The sequence below is a fragment of the Diadema setosum genome, chromosome 11, assembly GCF_964275005.1.
Source record: "Diadema setosum chromosome 11, eeDiaSeto1, whole genome shotgun sequence".
Classification (NCBI taxonomy): Eukaryota; Metazoa; Echinodermata; class Echinoidea; order Diadematoida; family Diadematidae; genus Diadema; species Diadema setosum.
In genome coordinates, this window is record NC_092695.1 from 16,952,321 (window position 1) to 16,972,369 (window position 20,049).

At 38.0% G+C, this 20,049-nt stretch overlaps 1 protein-coding gene across 1 annotated transcript in view; it reads left to right on the forward strand.

Moving 5' to 3' along the window:
* LOC140234601 (calnexin-like) overlaps positions 1-7,687 on the forward strand; it is a 30,364-nt gene extending 22,677 nt beyond the window's left edge. The window contains exons 14-18 of the mRNA XM_072314629.1: positions 1,437-1,580; positions 2,167-2,283; positions 4,026-4,235; positions 5,202-5,254; positions 7,116-7,687. Coding sequence (XP_072170730.1) covers positions 1,437-1,580; positions 2,167-2,283; positions 4,026-4,235; positions 5,202-5,254; positions 7,116-7,155 — 564 coding nt within the window. The 3' untranslated portion in view covers positions 7,156-7,687. The remainder of the gene's footprint in view (positions 1-1,436; positions 1,581-2,166; positions 2,284-4,025; positions 4,236-5,201; positions 5,255-7,115) is intronic.
* Positions 7,688-20,049: the final 12,362 nt, after the last annotated feature.

Consider the following 20,049-nt stretch of genomic DNA (forward strand, 5'->3'; position numbering starts at 1 on the left):
AGTCTGGCAAAGAGGATGTCGGGGATCTTGACAGTGGGTAGTCCTTGGTGATGACATTGTCATAAATTACGAGAATGGTGCTGGTGGAGATGATATATGTGAGTTGATGTGTGCGTGTCAGTCCAGCCTAAATGTAACCTGCTGACAGTTCCGTGAACTACGAAACAGAAAGGGCTGTCATCAAACAGCTAGTCACACCGCAGAGCGGAAGACATTACCTTAAAAAAATTTGAACCTGTCATGGACTTTAAACAGTGGAATAGAGTTCCCCTGGAAGCTATTGAGGCCAACACCATAAAACTTTTTTTTTTCCTTTTTTTGTTATTGGTCCTGAGTCAGGAGTAACCCAACTAACTGTAAAACACAATATTTTTGAGGCATGAAATTTTCGTGAATTGGAGCCAATAGCCTTTTTCATGGCATAAAACTTTTGCGAGCTGCCTCTAACATTCAATGCATATAGTGTAAACAAGAACTTTTGCATGCATTGTGATTTCATGAATCTTGGCTCTCGCTAAATTCGCAAAATTAAAATGCACACGAACATTCCTCGTTTTACAGTACATGCTTCATTTGGTCCCCTTTTATTTAATTCCTCATATTCTTCAAAATCATCATTTGTAGTTAGAATTACTATGTCTTTACTTCAAAACTTCCAGAACATTGAAATGTCGACCTCTCCACCACAGTGACAGAGCACTCACCAACTTGATTGTGGTTGTTTGAAGAAGAATGGTGAACAATGTTGCCTATACCCACACCTTACCCTCTGTGAGTGTCATTGTCAGTGTCATCAGTTGCCTTTGTCACCCTCCCAATGTCACTCTATTCTTCTGTATCTCTGCAATGATACTTTTTGTCTGGCATCTCTCTTGGTATGTTTCTGTTATGGCTGACAGTTTGTGACTTCCCTGATTGATCTCCACTCTTTCACGGTCAGCCGCGAGTTGATAAACAGTTGATAGGGGTTTACCAATAAGGGATTTGATTCCATCAACTCATAGAGCTTTTGATCATCCTGGCCTTCTTGAGCCTTCAGTTTTTCCCTTGAAGCATTACTTTTCAAGACAGTTGTTTTCTCTTACTATGTTACCAAAGTAGCTAAGTAGTGCGACCAAAGTAGCTGGCGTAGTTACCATTATTATTTCCGTTGCGATAGTGATCATCACGCCACGTTTGTCTCAGACACTGTTTTTGTCAGCAACGTCTTCACCATTTCCAGTTGTACGACATATCGTTGGAAACAAAAGAAAGCTCAAAGAATTCCCTTCTGTGTTGTTGTGTTCGAAACTGGTATTACCACTTATATTGGGCTGTATGAAAACATACTGTAGAATTTAACTATCATTTCGAGGCATAGACTCAAGTAAAGGGAATAAGGTAGCATGTCATGTGAGCAGTCCTCTTAATGTGAATGTCTCATTTACGTGTTCCAGGGAGCCATCGCCTTGGAGCTGTGGTCGATGAGCGAGAACATCCTCTTCGACAACTTCATCATCACTACCGACAAGGACGTGGCAGACCAGTACGCTGCTGACAGCTACCACCTCAAACGCAAGGAGGGCGTCGTTGCCTCAGCTGTGAGTATCTTAAGTCAAAAGGTTGATAGATGCTTCTACAAGAAGTTTCAATCCATATAAACTACCAAAGTCTAATCAGAGGCCCCACCCCCTTTTATATGTTAAGTATGATCACAATTTGTATGCTGATCTGTATTCAAGTTGACAGAAAAAGGCCAATGTGCAGCATAATCTTTGAGGAAAAGTTCGTTGGACATGGAGTTCGTCTGGTAGATATATGTTTTGTGAAGTGTAAGGTCACTTCAAACCCATCTATGTGCACATGTTTCCCTTCCAATTGTAGTCCTGTTAAAAAGGATCATTCATATTTCCTCTTTAAAAAAAAGAAAGAAAAGAAACATTTAATCTTCTCTTCCTATTTTTGTGAACGCCAGTAGTGAAGTAAGTGATATTATGGGAATTCCTAGGTTTGAATTTTCTTCTCTCATTTGTTTCAGTGTTTCCTTCTTTGCTCTGTAATGCTTAATATGACGGTAGACCATGCATGCTTCAGTCATTGGTCGCCCACCAATGGTGACGTTGGTGTGAACAGAGAAGTGCAATGACCTCATGCCCCCTTCCTTCTCTGTTTGTCCACTCTTCTCAGGAGACCTTTGTGTCCAGTATGGTGGATGCTGCCCAGGAGAGGCCCTGGCTCTGGGCAGTCTTTGCTCTTATTGTCATCATCCCGCTCTTCTTCTGCATCAGGTTCTGCTTCAAGTCGGTAAGAAGTCTTACATGCTATATACCGTATGTCCCCCCCAGAAAATTACAATGGTACCCTCCGCAGCGATAACTTTAAAAAATAGTGAATCAATCCAAACACAATTTCAGGTTATGAAACTATAACTCATTGCCCACATCTTACAGAAAACCCCATTCAATTTGCTTCAGTGGTGAAAGAGAAATGAGGATTTTTGTAGTGCATGTCAGGAATCCCTTCCCTCCGAGTTCTGTCTATTGTGTTACCACATTAATACTTTATGCAGTTCCAACAATGTCCCAAGAGCATCCAAGTGCTAAACTTGGAAGAATCAGACTCATGACATGCTTTACAACAATCCACATTTTTCTGTGACTGCTTAAAGGGGATGGCTAGTAACCGATCAGTGGGAATCAGTGGGAATGCTGAGGGATGATTGTTCCAATCCTTGTGGGATTCATTTAATAGTACATTATATATCTACTGTTGTGTGAAATTTATTTGCTTCATAACGGTCTCATATTCAAGTAATGTGCAAATTAATGCCCCGTCACTGACCAGGCACGCTAACCTGGAAACATTAAACTGCACATTACTTGAATATGAGACCATTCTAAAGCAAATAATTTTCACACAACAATAGATATATAATGTACTATTAAATGAATCCCACAAGGATTGGAACAATCATCCTCCAGCATTCCCACTGATTCCCACTGATCAGTTAGTAGCCATCCCCTTTAACCAAATTGAATGGGGTTTTCTGCAAAATAGAGCTAAGATGTTATATTTTAAGACCCTGAAGTAGCATTTAGATGATTTAATCATATTGAGTGTTATCAATGCAAAAATCCAATTGTAATTTTTTTTTCGGGACATACTGTATTCAACAGTTATATTCTAGCTGTATGTGAATAGCTAATACTGTAAACATGGAAATATTCGCAGTACAATAATTTTTCTCATATTTTGCACTACTTTGGCTAGTGCTAATTGTATAATCCGCAAAAATATCTTTGCGATTTTCTGTGCACATTTTGAACAGCTTTGAATCGTGTGTTTTTATTAGTGGTGCTTCCGGTTTTATGAGTGTGTGTGTGTGCACTTGTGCCCTAGTACCATTAGTAGTATTCATTTGAACTCATGTGTGTATGCAGTAGTTTCTATGCAGGCCTTACTTTGGAATGATTGGGCAGCACTTCAATTTTCATGCAGGGAAATCGAATTCTGTCTTATACTGTGACTTGGATGAAGTCATACAAGTAAGCAATTGCGCACCGCAAATTCAAGAACCGCAAATATGTTTTTGAGCCACTTACGTGTGAAAAAATATTGATGTTTACAGTTGATACTGTATGATACGTTAGTTACATGTTACGTATTGAGTGATCCATGTTTTGCAAGCTCTGTTTTTTCAGTGGACCACTCTCTTCCATCATTATGCTTAATTTTCTGTCAACTTTGCAAAAGATACATTCCTGTTCTTATTGTTCTACTCATTTGTACTTGTATTCTCTAATAAATTTTATGATCCACACTGTATTATGTATTTCTTACAAATTAATAAAACAGTATGATTTGTGTAACATATGTTTCACATTATTTTTTACCTTTTGGTTGGATGTAAGTGATAATTTTGTTGTCACTGCTTTTATTTGTAAAAGGGGATACATGGAGATCTGAGTTGATTTCGATAGTGGCATTTTGACATCTTGTCATAGGCTTTATAATGTTTTCATATTGTCTCCATCTCTCATGTGCAGAGCCCGGAAGAGCTAGACAGCAAGAAGAGTGATGCACCCAGCCCGGATGATGTCAGGGAAGGGGAAGAGGGGGAGGAGGAAGAAGAGGAGGCTGCAGCAGCTGAGGGCGGGGAGAAAGAAAGCGAAGAGGCAGTGTCGGCCGAGGGTGATGCGAGCGTCAGGCAACGAAAGAAAGCCACCAAGGCAGACTTGGAGGGGCCTGCAGAGGAGGTAAGATGTCACAGACAAACTAACAGACAAACAAACATTGTTCATACAGTGCACTCCCGTTTTAATGAACATGGTCTTAGCAAAATTCTCCTCACAACAAAGTGAAAATTCAGGTCCCAAAATTATCATCTATTTATCTTTGTATACTTTACCCTTTGGCGATAACAGAATTTCAGTATAATGACAGAAAACTGCCTATTCCAAGAAATTCGTTATAATGGAAGTCGCGTGTACCGATTGCCTTGGTTCATGTGACTTTGTTTAGCTTGTGACAGGATTTAGGGTCTTTACATTAAACAAAAAACTGCCTCTTTACTGCCCTTTGGCACAGTGTTTCACAGAACTGTGCTATCTGATCAGGGAAAGAATGAGAAACTGATTTAATTTGAAAGCATCAAAGTGCTGTGTTTTTTTTTTGTTTTTTTTTTTTGAGGTTGATGTTTGGTCTGGTCGTGACAGTCACAAAAAGAATTTGGACCTTTTTTTTTCTTGAAGAGCCACACATTTAATTTTGTTTTCCTCTGTCTATGCATATTTTGAATTCCAAATAAGCAAAACTCTGAAATCATACCCAAAATAGAACAGAGGAAGGGGAAGGACAGGTAGCATTCGGTCTTTGAAGTATATCAGATTGAATCAAAATAAATGTCCTCGTGTGACAAAATCCATCACAAGATGCTGAGGTTTATATTCTACAGTAAGCCTGAAAACATGCACTTTGGAGTAACTCTGCTGTTTATGGGCTTCAGATGCTATGCACCAATTAGCTATTTTCTTATGAAACTATTTGGAAGTTTGAAAACAATAGAATGAAGTGAAAGTAGTATTACATAACAGTTTTGTGATGCAAATTCACAAAATGTAAGCAAGTGAGGGCTACTAGCAACTCTTTGAGTAAAAAAACAAACAAGCATTGCATATCAGCATCTCACATTAGGATGTACCTTTTGTTTCTGCATCAATCAGGAGGAGGAGGAGGAGGAGGAGGAGGCTGCGGAGGAGCCACAGGAGAAAGCTAGGTGAGAACCAAACACTTGTCCTCCGTCCAGGACATATTACGAGGCAACCACTGCTTAACCCATTGAGGACAGGCTGATTGCGCTGTAACAGGCATTTCCCATATACACCTGCTCGAGTATACTTGGGACTAGTCTTCAGTGGGTTAAAGCTGAATTAACTTCTGATGGAAGTGCTTGTTGAGATAAACTGTTCTTCCTTCAGAGTAATGTGTCACAAAGAATTGATTTGTGAATAAGGAGATGTTAAGATGTTCATTACAGATAGTGAATGGTCAAGATTTTGTGCATTGTTCTGTTGCAGGAATAAAGACCATGTGCTATTTGTTTTATAAAACACCGCATATGTCAATGGGTGGGTTCCACACCTACTCTTGAAGTTAGAACAAAATGGCCACCATTTTTTCGTGAAAGGCGAGTGGGTGGTGCAGTACAGTCAGTCGTACATGACAGCGATCGGTTGAAGTTGTTGACAGTAAAGGTATCTTTATTTTGATGTCAGAGGCGTGCAATGTTGCAAAAACTATGAGTTGATTATGAGTTTAACATGGAAGTCGGTGTAAATTGGTGACGTCAGCTGTGCACTATCCATTTTTGCCTAAACAAAACTGCCCGGCTCAGCACCGACAGTGTGCAACTGTACTTTTAACTGCATGTCACATGAACTATCGACCAATTGTATAGCTGGAATCTTTTTAGGTGTTGTATAACTTTTTATGCCTCCGCAACGAAGTGGCCGGAGGCATTATGTTTTCGGGTCGTCCGTCCGTCCGTCCATCCCGTTTTGTTTTTGTCGATATCTCAAGAACCGTGTGGTGGTTTTACATCAAACTTGGTATGAGGGTATATCCTTGGGGGATGATACTTTGTGTGGATTTTAGGGTCACAGGGTCAAAGGTCAAAGGTCACAGGTTATTTTGTGAAAAAAAAAATGAAATTTCATGTTTTTCTCCATATCTCGCAAATGGTTCAAGGTATCTTCATGGAACTTAGTATATATGCTTGTACCAATGGGCAGTGATTATCTAGGGAAGTTGGGGGTCATGGGTCAAAGGTCAGGGGGGTCAAAGGTCAAGGTCAACTCCTCAAAATATCACTACTTTCCTTATATTTAGGCAATGAATGAAGGGTTTTTTTTTTTTTTTGTTTACTTGATGTATACATGTATTACCCAATATATATTCTGTGGGAAGTTTCTTGCCAAAAGGTCAAAGGTCAAAAGGTCAAAGGTCAAGTGAAAGTGCTGAATTGCACTTTTTCCTCCATATCTCAAAAGTAACTCAAGGTATCATCATGAAACTTACATATTTATGCATGTTCAACTTAACAGTGATTCTCTTTGGAACTGTGAAGTCAAAGGTCAAAGGCCAGGTTTAGATAATGCTATTTTCCCATTTGATACTGAAATTATACTTTTTCTCAATACCTTGAAAAATTACTCAATGCATAAACTTATAAAAGGGTGAAAAGTCAAGTAAAAATCATCAGTTCCCCAAATACCTGCACTCTGACATTTTAATCATTCATTCAATTGAACCTAGTTCTAGGAAAGTGAACATTCAGCACATTTGTGTCAAACCTGTCATTTTAATATTTTGCCAATTGTTTGAAACTGTCATCACACATTGTCAAGACATTGTACTATAGACCTAATAGGAGAACCATGCATTATGGCGGAGGCATATCAGTCGCCGTAGCGATATATCTAGTTTTTTAATCTTATGAATATTCAAGACAGGAGCTTTATGTGGTTGTATAGAGTACACAAAGTCTATTTAGCTCTCACCCCGCCAGCTTAATGTATCAGCTGTATAATATTCTGACCTGTTTTTTGTACTTTTTTGTTTCATTATTCTTCATGCAGCACACCTAAAAAGCCCAAGACACGCTCAAGAAAAGAATGATGACTTTCCAGCCCTTGGTGGGGAGAATGTGATGCTGTATCATCTGCCTGCCTGGTAGTCTTCATTCAAGCCTCTCCCAGTTCCTTTCTGGCCTTTCCTAGGGTTTTTCTTTTTTCTTTTTTTTTTTAGTCCCAACTGCAGTTGGCTTATGGAATGTTCATACTTAACCTTTTCTTTAAGTTTTGAAACCTTTTTACAGTTTTTGCATTTACAGGCACTGGCAGATTCTGCCAAGGACTTTAATTAACTGTCAATGGCTGTGTCTGCAAATGAATGAAGTGTTATGAAATTCAGCTGTATTATTGACATCTGGGTAGTTCATGATATGATTGCATGTTATTTTAATATCCCTTATAAAGTCTGCCAATATGAGTGAAGGAAAGAAGGAAATTGTGTTACCATTCCTAGTTGCATGAGTTCTCGATGGCACAACATGTGCGGTCCTTGTCTTTCTGATTTTGTCCTTTTATTTGTGGGTTGACCTAGCGCCTAACTCCATGTGTAATGAGTGAATACATTTGATGTATTCTGTCTGCGTTTCTGAGTTTTGTCACATTAGTGCCGTTTGATTTTCATGTGTTGTTTTTAATTTTGTAAGAACACATCCATCATATGAGTTTGGAAAGGATGCTGGTAACAGAGGTGTGATTCTGCAGTAATGACTTTTCCAAGAATTGACCTCACAAAGTCCATGTCATACTGCTGTTCTGGAGCTGAATGTTTTTTTTATACTGTTTTCTGAAACACTCTGACACAGAGCACTTCATATGCTTGTGCCCCATATTGTTCAAAGCAACCAATATTGTTTCTCTTCTAATATGAATAAAGTAAAAAAGTAGAACATGTTTAAAGTTGCCAGCACATTTTGTTCGGTAAAAATGAAGCTAAAAATCAGGTTAAGATTAAAAGTGAAAACAAATTCAGATTTAATTCCTCAAAGTAGTAAAAAGGAAACCCTCCACATGGATGTCAATGACTTTCATTACAAACCCCCTCAAAAGAAGAAGAAAAAAAAGATCATTTTGGTGCTCATGGGGCAATATGTTATTGATGTGAAGGTTCCTTTAAATACATTGTTATGTTTGCTCTATTGTCATTGGTGAGTTAGTTATTGATATTATCTCTATCTCTCACATGCTCTCCTTTGATAGTAAAAAATGTGCAAAGGTTTAGCTGCTGTTGAGAATCTGTGGCAGGGGCGGATCCAGGAATTCTGTAAGGGGGGGGGGGGGACGTGACTAACATTTCTGGTGGCACTTCCGGGTTTCATTTCATTTTTTTCTTTTTATTTCTTTTGTTTTTCATGAAAAATAAAGGGGGGGGGGCGTGCGCCGGTTGCGCCCCCCTCTCGATCCGCCACTGTGTGGGATACATTAACACTCATATGTTGGTGTAGGGTCATGGTAGGGGGCGTCACTTGCCCCCATGTTGAGAGGACACCCTTTTCGGCATCCCCCTGACTGATATGAAGAGGTGACCTCAGAACTGTGTGAAGGAATAGGGGTTATAATGAATGTTTGTTATGAGCAAGAAAGCTGTGAGTTTGGTTTTTTTTTTTTTCTTTTTTTTATGGCAGCACTGAGGGAAATGGTGAGTGGTGCCATTGTGAAAATTGTATGCTCACAGTATGTTCTAAGCATTGGTTGAAGGTGCCCCATGTACGTATTTTCCCACGTTTGCATGAGAATGAGGTGAAATTTGATATTCAGCCTTCGTGCTTGTGTTGCACAAAGGTGAGCTCAAGGTGGGTACTAGTAGCGTGCACCAAACAACCTCAATGTTTTGTACCATAATGACAGTTTTAGAGTTAGCAAAGAAAAAATGTTTCTTGTTCAACCATTTTTAGGGGCATGTGGATACTGAGAAATGCAATATATTGAATGATTTTATTTGATTGTATGATTGAGATCCATATAGTTGTATGGTTGCCCGTTCCTGTGATATCATAAATTATCTTGTACCTCTCCTTTGAAATCGGAGAAGACTGTCATATACCATGAAGACGCAGTGTTAGGTAGATAACTTGTTATGAGTGAGAATATCTGTAGGTAAAAGTTTTCAAAATTTGAAGAATTTTTCATTACATTGTGACCATTTGTGAAAGAAGAAAAGTCAGTGTGCAACAAATTCCTACAACCATTAAAAATAACACTTGGTAAGACATAGGACGAAATGGGAAATGTTGTTACAAATTTTATTCTGTGGGATGTTAGAATACCTGTTGATGTGTTTTTCAGTGACAGCAACTGTATTGAATGCCAAATTCCCTCTGGTTTCCTATCTGCTGTGAATTTTGTAGAATTTCAATGCCAACTAAGAAAAATTTGGTTGTACATTTATATATCAGTATATATATACGTTTTTGGAAGCCTCAATGTTACCTGCTTTGTCTGTGTGGAGTTTTGTTGCATTATTTACAACGATTTATGAGGGATCACAAGATATAGGGGGATACAGCATTAACCCGTTGAGGACGGACTGATTTTGCTATAACATGCACTTCCCATTGACACCTACCCGAGTATTCTCGGGACTCGTCTTCAACGGGTTAACACTAAAGCATCATTTCTTTTGTACTTTTAAGAAATGCTACTCTGGAGATGAAAGAAGTCTTAGAATTTCCGTGGTTGATGGTTAGCGGTTGGAGTTTAGTTTTCTTTGTTCCTTTTTTTTTCTGGCATATTGTGATTGATGTAGCTTTTCAATCATAATTGAAACTTCTTGCAGTTTTTATGTGAGCCAAATTGCATCTGTTCCTCCAAGAACAGTTCAGAAATGTCCTTAGTGATTAATCTATCATAATAATATGCTCGCGGAGTTTGGTAATGGTGATGACGGGTGGAAATTGTGCGACTTTTGGGGAGAGCAGTTTTCCTTTCGTTTTCTTCCGCGATACTTCCTCAGACTTGATTATACGACGACAAGTGTTTATTCCTTGCCTTCTCAATACTGCTGGTAGTTCTTACGTAATTCCTGCTCAATAGTGCTTCAGCCGGGACTGCAATCGCAGAATGAAGAAAGAGGAAAAGCACCATATCATCTCTACAAGAATATCAGAAAAGAAGGAGGAACATTGAGTTTAATAGCCTTTGCTATATAAAAGGGTTTCTCTTTATCTCTCTCTCTCTCTCTCTCCTCGGTCTATTTTTCTCTCTGTTATTCTTTCCTGCTCTCCGCCTCTCAGGCACTGCTTTGCTCCTGCATAGAATTAGTGTAACATTTCCGTTTTTTGCAGCATATTTCATTTTGAGCATAGAATACAAGTACACAGTTTTTTGTTTGTTTGGTTTTTTTATAATGTTACGACACAATTTTTTGTTTTTGTAATGTTAGGACGGTATTTTTTGTTGTTGTAATGTTAGGACACAGTTTACGATTCATTAGAAATGTGTGTGCTCTCTTTATACATGCACCATTGATATGCAACAACAGCAAAAATGAATGTACGTTATATAATCTTGGTAAAGAAATAACATTGTTAATGGAACATACACATGGGTAGTGTCATTTTTTTTTTGCATTTATTATTTTGTTTATTTTGTTGTTGCAAGGGCCACATTTAAAGATATAGTACAGAGAGCGTGTTGTCTGTGCAAATGTTATTTTGCTGATTGTTGTTTCCTTGTTTTGGTTGTCTCTTTGTGTATTTCATAGTGGTGCAGAAATGTAACCTGCCATGAGTACGGGGTTTTAGAGAAATATGAACGTGATTGCTTTTTTGTATCTAATAATAAGCAATGGTGCAAATGGTATATCCCCAGTAGGGCACGTTCAAACATGGATATGTGCTTGCCCAACCAAGGTAACAATCAAAAAGGAAAATTAAACAGAAACAAAAGTACAATGAAAAATGACATTTTTAGTGCGTTGTTGGTAAGTAGTCATTCCTAGTTAAGTAATGACTTGTGTGTTTGTGTGTGTGTGTGTGTGTGTGTGTGTCCAGTTTTGTCAAGCAATGAAGTAACGTTCAAGCAATATGACGCAGGTTCACAGATGCGATAATTGTATTCAAATTATCAGATTCATTATACTACCATAGATGCGCAAAGATGATATTGGCTTGTGACCAGGTGGTCAAAGGTTATCCTTGTGAATATAGGGAAACAAAATTTAGTGAATTAAAAACAAAAACAAAAACAAACAAATAGGAAATTGGCTCAATTTATATTTGACATGTATTTGAACAATTCCATGATGGTGAATTCCCGAGTAGAGTAGAATAAAGATATATACGCACAGTTGTGGAGGAGGAATATGAATATCAGTATAGTTCATGCCCAGTGTGTTATATTTATATATATGTTGGTTGTTCCCTTTGGTACCTCAGTGCTGATGATAGAGAGAGACACACATACTCAAAAAAGCCAACTCTTTCTGTGCACACGATGTAAAATGTGCATACATCAGAAGAGGAGTTTGTTTGCGTCTGTTAAAAGAGTTGACAAAGTTATTCTGAATAAACATTCAATTTGTGTTGAAATCTACCCACAGTAAAATACAAGAGACTCTGATTGTGTTTGTAAGTTGTCATGTCTGTCCGTCCATGCAGAATGTGATGGGTCTGTTGGCCTTCTATTTCTCTTTCCTATGATTGTTTCTTTTCTCTGTATTCATTATCCCGGTAACATTATCCACTGAATTAATGCAAAAGTTTCATGACATCAGGAAACATCTTCATACATCTCCATACATTTGTCTGTAGGCCTACTGTACTTGAATTTGCAGATTTTTTTTTTTTTTTTTCAAAAATACATTTCACTATGTGGAATGACATAATTTATGAGTACATATTACACAGGTAGATTAATCAGTACATACACAATACATGAATTTTTTTTCCATGTACCACAGTATATAATTATGTATGTGTATATACATACATAGATACATACAATGTATACATACGTACATACATACATACATGTACCATGGGTATACAACAATCCATGTGTGTATAGATGCATCTATGAATGTGCTTTATATGTGCTAATACATGCATTTCATAATCATTTTGAAAACATGACTTCGGAAAGCAATATCTACGTTGAAATATTGTGCTTTGATATAATTTCATGAGCTGGAAGCGGATGGGATGTTCCGTTATCAACTCTGTAGAGCCCTGAAACAGAAAACGGATCTAATTGCAGTGTCAACAGCACGGTATCTTTTCAGATCACCTAGTTGGCCTTCTGACTGCTTTGATGATTCCCGCCCAACAAACGAACGGGTTATTTGTTGTGCAGCTACAACGCATGCGCCTTTTCCACGTCTGGCGCCTCTCGCAGACAATACTAGTACAGGTCATATTATATCCCCCCCCCCCCCCCCCTAGTTGTATTTTCAGTGATCGTAGTGCTGGGATCAGCAAGTAGTACATGTACGTGAATGGAGTTCAAGTTTGGCGTTAATCTGATCATCAACTTACAAATGAACTTCACACCTCAACAAACGACCTCTTATTATAAAGGAGAAAAAAAAAAAAAACATACAGAGCTATTGGAGAGCGGACTTCTCTTTAGGTTTAAGAAAAAAACCCAAACCAAACAAAGGTAGATTACGCGAACAAGCAAGTGGTGATTTGTGCACAAAAGGAGGCGTTGTCCGCACCATATACGTAACTTAAAAATCTACGGGGACATGCGCACTGAGCAAGTGCTGAAATACGGATGTATGAATTGTTGATTAGGAGAAAATCCCCGCCATTTCTGTCTTTCGAAGAAATCCAGCCTTTCCATGGATTTCCAAGTAGGGTTCTAACCCCCTCAAGAAATCCGCAAAAATTCCACTGATTTATGCAAAAAGGTTTCAAAGGGTAGGCCGTAGTAATAATGACGGGCTTCATGTTCTCTCTCCGAGTCTATTTATGACCTGGCGCGTGGTTACACAAGACAAAAAGATTATTCTGTATGCGGAACTAGTAGGACATTATAATGTGCCACACGATGCGCCGCTATAGGGACAGCGCATGGGTCGACCAACCCGTTCGGCACGCATTCCCGACTGTCCCGATTTACTGTTGCAAAGATTTCGATAAAAAGACGACGAAACGTGTTAAAATCGTTCGCTATAATATCAAAGGCATAATTTACCATTTGCAGATGAAACAAAACCCCAGCTTTGGTGCTTCAAAATAGTTCGAAAATGGGAGTTAGGAATAGAAACAACTGGTGTAAAAATTCGAATTGGTATAATTACTGTTAATTACTGGTAAACATGTACATAATTATGTACATGTTGTAAGGAAGAGAATGGAAGAAACTTTAGGTATTGCATGATATAACATTTCAGTTGCTGACAAACATTAATTGATTTTATTTTATCTTATTTTAAAGGAATTTGAAAATCTTCTCATCCTAACAACTTCTGTAATTAGGTCATGGAATCTCCGTTGGTCATTGCACGAAAGCTTAATTTTGTCAGCCGAAGAAGGACATTGCTATCATGAGCCCTGTTGATGTAAGTTAACGTTAACGGAAGGAAAAATGTAATGTTAACAAAAGTGTCTACTTGCTGCATTTTCAGGAAGAAAGACGTTAGGCCATCATGACGCAAACGCATCAAAACACGCCTACAAGATTACAGATGTTCAAAACAATGATTTGTTGAAAAAAAATTCGTAGCAAAGACAACAAAGCGAGCACACTCACCTCCGTCAGATCAACAGGGAGATATAAATATATGTTTCGGACTAACTCACGGTCACGTCTTATGCAACTGTCGGCATTTTTTAAATGTGTGCTTCTTCCATAATGTGCTTATCGTTCTAGTTGATTTCATTTTATTGGACAATCATACTCTATCTATTGATATATGGGGGGGGGGGGTGGGGGAGGTGTGAGGGGAGAGGAAATACGCAACCTCTATAGCAGGTGTGATAATAGGAATTGGGGATATCCCCCGCTAGTCAAACAATAAGTTGGGATATAAAGGGAATTGAAACCCAAATATACATGTGGACTCAATGAATGCACAGATATTGGTAGAACATAATTATAATCAGAGAAGTTTTAGGAAAATCGGACAATCAATATAAAATTATTAATTTTTAAAATTTCGGTGCGGCAATCGCTGGATGAGGAGACTATCATATATTTCGTGACATCACAAAGGGACAGTAAAAAGTATAAAGAGAAATCCACAAAATTTCGTGTACATTCAATGTACATTCCCTCGACTTATTACTAATAAGTATTGAGGTTAATATAATTCCCCATGTTTTCTGGAGGAGGTAAGACAAGTCCTCTTTCATAAATGCTAGAAAGTGAAAATATGTGGAATTTTCTTTATAGTTTCTTTTCATTCTTAATGTTTATACTTAACCTCACAAAATGTTGTAGTCATCTAGCTAGGGTGGCACCGAAACTTAAAAAATCTTACATTTTTGACGGATTGTTCTATTTTCGTGAAGCTTCGCTGATGTCTTTTATTGATATCGCTACATGCATTCCCTTAATCCACATATGTATTATGTATTTGGGGTTTCATTCTCCTGTATGAAATTACAGCACAAAGTGACGCAAAACACTATGCGTGTGTGTGTGTGTGTGTGTGTGTGTGTGTTTCTTGTTTGTATCATCACTATGCTTTTCATTCAGTTTATCTTGAAATTGATAAATGGAATAGCAAATGTTCATTGAAAAAGTGTGTGTGTGTGTGTGTGTGTGTGTGTGTGTGTGATATTATATATGTACTGCTTTCCCTGCGTGTAACAATTCTGAAACAAAAAGTTCTGCATTTTGTTTGTCTTTGAATTAATGCATGACACAAAAAGAATATTCGTCAAAATAGTATATGTGTGTGTGTGTGTGTGTGTATTTTCCTTGCTTGTATCATTTATGTAACACTATGCTTTGCATTTTGTTTGTCTTGGAATTGATGAATGGAATAGAGAATATTCCTAAAAACGTCTGCGCGCGTGTGTGTATGTTTGTCCTTTTTCTTGCTAGTATAATTTCGTTAGCACAGTGTTTTGATATATTTTGTTAATCTTGGAATAGACAAATGGAATGACAAAAATGTTCCTTAACAACAGCAACAAAAACAAACACACAAAAAAAAAAACACGTGTGCTTACGTTTCATAAATCATTCAATTACCATGAGACACGATGCGAAATGAAATCTGACCATTGCATTGTTTGTGCCAAATGAAAGCAAAATCTGCCATCAGTTTCCAACATGCTCAAGGAAGAAAAATACCAAAAAGTCTAGACGACCAGGGAAACACAGTAGGTCCCCATCCTACAGCAATACACAGAGCTTTCCGTTGAAGTAAAAGTGAAAGTCGACAATTAATTTCGAATTTGTAAGAACCCTTGCCTCCCAAGAAAGGTCAGTGTGGTTAATAACCTTAAGTTGGCCGATCACTGTTTGTTTCTTTCTGGTTGTTTGTTTTTGCTCTTTTATTTCACCGCTTACCATCAAGTGTGAAATACTATGGCAGTTTTCACAAGACGAAATTCCTTAAAAGGGTCCTAATTAACGTTAATACCATGCCTACGGAGCTTAAAACGCATTTTGGGGTGGGTGGGAAGGGGGAGGGGATGCAATCATTGTGTTCTTGTATTCATGCACCGGTACCCACGTGAGCTATGAACCTTGCTGCATGATACAGCCGTTGGTGTGTGACCTCGTGCGGTGAACTGCACTCCGCATTTCAGACATGCACCTGCGCATAATGAGCAAAACTCTGCGCCGTTCTGGCGCCGCGCAAGTTACGATAAAGTGGCGTCATTCTGCGTGCAGTTACAATCAGTGAAATTCACTGTACATGGTATCTCTGATTGGCCGAGGAAAAGGGTCTATCACAACTTGACGTTGTCTTGATTTTTAGGTGGTTCCTTTTTTTTTCATTCTTTAGCACTGATGCTGGAAATCAGCATATCGTAGTCATGCTTTACACAATCATTAAGGTAGCCAAACCGGTGGCCAGACTTACTCGTTTTGTTTATTGTTGATTTTGTCTTTTGTATTTTTTTTCCTGAACTCACACACAAGAGCTCTACTGCTAAATCGTTTAAGTTATGAGAGGAAAAATACATATTTATAAATGACTGTCTGCATATTGAACACTCGTCAGCAGGAAGTTTGCAAGAATGACACCCAAATTAAATGGTTCCCAAATGAGGGTAATTAAGGCGCGTGACACTACATCATTCAGGGGACCTCTCCTCTAATTTGTATTAAAGACGTTTGTTAAGATCCATTAGCAATCATTAGTGGCTAATGATGACGTGGAGCTGCGGGGCGAAAATCTTATTTGCACAATGGTGGAGTTTTATATGATCTGAGAGTATATCTTATGTGAGAGAAACCATGGGTTTTGTAGGTGGTCTGTAATCTCATAGTGTAGCATGTCAGTTTTCCATCAGTTGTAATTCATTCATTTCTAAAGAAGGTTTCGTCTCTGGAAGTTACATGACCTTGGACTTATGCTGGGTATTGTTTGGGCTGGTATACAAGAATTTGGACCACTATGGTAAGCCAATGTGGTTGATATTTCTATACAGAGCAACGTTTACTATAGTTTTAAGGGGACTCTCCTTAAAGGACCAGTATACTTGGGTTACACTGAAAAAAACAACAACATTTTAGTGGGAAATATTTTAGTGCCTTATCTATTAATGATTAGATGATGTTGGCCATGAAATATACGTTGTACAGTCACTATATTCTTCATATACACGTGTGTATGTATGTATGTGTAAGTGCGTATGTATGTATGTATTGACCGAATAAGTATCATGAGGGAAACCGCAGAAATACATGTACAAAGACAACAAGGGATGTAAGAATTCGGACTAAGAATGTAGGTGACTATAGCATAGAAAAAAGAAAAGAAGTTATAAAAGGAATAAAACAAAACCAACAAAAGAGAAGGCAAAGACTAACTTTAAACATCTTGTCGAAAATCCACCAGCATTCTTCTGAACGAATTACATATCCATCCTAGCAGTTTACAAGAAGTTTGTGGAGATAACGAATGGGAAACAGAAAAGAAGATAATGGAGAAACACGCGCGAAAGGGGGGAGTACGGAAAAATTTGTATTTTATGGTGTCATAAAGAGAGAGAGAGAGAGCAAGGGACACTAAAGAAAGAAACAAAAGTATATTATACGTTTTAAATGTTTTCATTATTATCAAAGTAAAAATGTTTCGCAGAAGATAACCTCCTGAGGGTTTGGCATTTTAAGGAATTCAAAGTTCTGAAATCGGGAAAGAGACATAATGGAAGATGGAAAAAAGAGAGTTTCGACAGAAAAAAAAAGAAATAAATGAAGAAGCAAACGAATAACAACTAATCTGAAGTAAGCGGTATTAATGATAGCGACGATGAAAAACAAAGGCAATTCTTGTTATAATGACACACTCGATGTTGGAACCTTGGAACCGTTGTGTCAGAGTAAGGTTTTACGGTATAATATCAAACAAAACAAGTCGTCGTATTCTTTGCTGTTTGGTGGTGTTTTTTGTTTTGTTTTTGCTTTTTTGTATTTCACGATCAGAGTTTGCAAGCAACAAGCAGAGAACTGTATCGATCTCTTCCTTGTATTTTTTTGGTCATGTGACATGATTCTCCTTATTGCTGACGTCAAAACGCTACCACCATACTGTGTAGGGTTTCTTCTAGAGATGCAAGAAACGGCCGTTGTCCAAAGGCTTGGCGAGACATGAAAGAAATTCATAAACAAAATGCTTGGCTTCACCTAAAGGACGACATGACGTCAAGAAAACTGACGAGAAACATTTCACTTAGAGAAAAAAATGCAAAATTGATGCACCAGATACTAGAACAAGGCCATAAAGGTGAATAGTCAGTTTGACCATGATGGGCCTCGTTGTTTACCATCCCCGCAGTTCGCTTCACGCACATCCTCTTTACCTTCCTTTAGCTAGCTAGGCAGGCCTGCCATCAACAGTAATCATTACGCGACGCATTAACCGAATCAATTTTCACTATTTCCCCCTATTTCGATGACACTGCGTCAAGAAAACCAAAGCCGAGTTATGACACCAACCCATTCAGATTAAGATTATTTGCACAGGGTTGCATTCAATTTAATATCAACCTCTGTACGTTGGTCTCGACTACGTCTTCTGGTGTCCGTTGTTACCAAAATCATATTTTCCTAAGTCATAATTGTGTATTTGTTTCAATGTGGGACGCGAGATTTATTTTTGCACTGAGAATACAATTTCCTATCTCCACAATTTTAGTTCTCTCGCCAACTATAGGGCAGTATAATGCATGCCGGAACAAGAAGGACTAAAAGCTTTGTGTGTTGTGAAAATTGATTGAAGGAACTGGAAATAAAGGCGATTGAATAACGGCAAATGCTTGACACTACCAAATAATCTTGCTCAAGAACATGACAACTAAATCAGTCCAGTTGCTAGGTCAGCAGGTCCCACGCACAGCATGTCACTTAACGTTTTTCGAGAACTGCGACGATCCGCCGGACTTCGTGTAATTGTTTGCCCGACCCAACGGGCACGCCAGCGTTCGTCCACCTGCAAAAGTTAAGCTAACATAAGGAATTTTAATGACGGGGATGTTGACGAGACCCAATCGAGCTGCTGTCAGTACCAGAACCCGACAAGAGTCTACTCTGTCTGTTTGTGTGTTTCTGCCTGTTTGTCCGTATGTCTACCTATCTATCTGGCTGTATGTTCCTCTTCTCTCTATATCAAGATAATAATGAACAAAAAAGACAATTTTGAAGTCCGTTGCACCGGAACAGTGAGCGATAAGAAATTACCTCTTGTAATTGAAAACGTGTTCATCTTTGCAGGCGACATCACGTAAATTTCATTCAAAATGTTTGTTAAAATCAGCATCCCGTATTTCTTGAGCTGTTGCAAGTTTTCAATATAGTGTATCCAGATTTGAGACTGTTGGTGTTCGATCAGGAGAAATATAGAATTTACGGAAGGAACTATATCGGAAGTACGGCTTCACGAAGTAGTAATTATAGCTGATATGCAAGCATTCAACACACTCTACTCGGCTATTAAAACAAATATCATTTTCATATTCAGATCAAGTTTAGGGTAGAGCGATATGATAACGTATGAAATTTTGGCACGGTACGAGAGTATTGCTAAATGAAAAGAAGCGTTATTGCATCTTATCGATCTAGACAATATCTGCGATGTCACAGCAGTATACGACATTCGGGAGAGTTCTAAGGAAGACAATTCAGAGCTGATTAGTGGAAATTATGCATATATGATGAAATGATAATGATGACTGATCAATTCTAAAAGAAATTCTAAAAGAAAAAGAAAACAGTTGAAATGCATGAAGATTAGAGATTAATGAAATTAGAAGAAAATATAAATCAGCTTAAATCAAACCCCATTCTCAGCGTTTTATATGGGAATTAGGCTAACTTTTAGTACAATGTTAGTGGTTCGGCTGTAGTTAGTCGAGTGAAATGTAGGATGTGGTATACAGTATATGGTATATATATATATATATATATATATATATATATATGCGTGAAAAAAAAATCAGGATCGAATGAGTTACTGACGATATCGACATAAAAATACATCAAACAAAAATGTGTTATCCATCTTATGTTATATAAGGTTGGGAGTTAAAAAATAAAGATGCTAGAAATAACTAATTCCAAACATTTTTGTCACCCAAACATACATTAATGTATGTGAATGCTTATATAGTGGAAATTGAAGAAAAGTTTGGCTAATAACAAAACGTGGATGAAAATACAATCTGTAGAACATAAGGTAATAAACTGACACTTTTCTTCAATTTGTCTTCCTCTGTGCAAATGAAATTTGTAAGATCGCACGACTTTGCCATCGTCATCCCGTTGTTTTCATTCGGGGCTGTAGAGGACAGGTTCGAATGGTTGGTTCCTTTTTCCC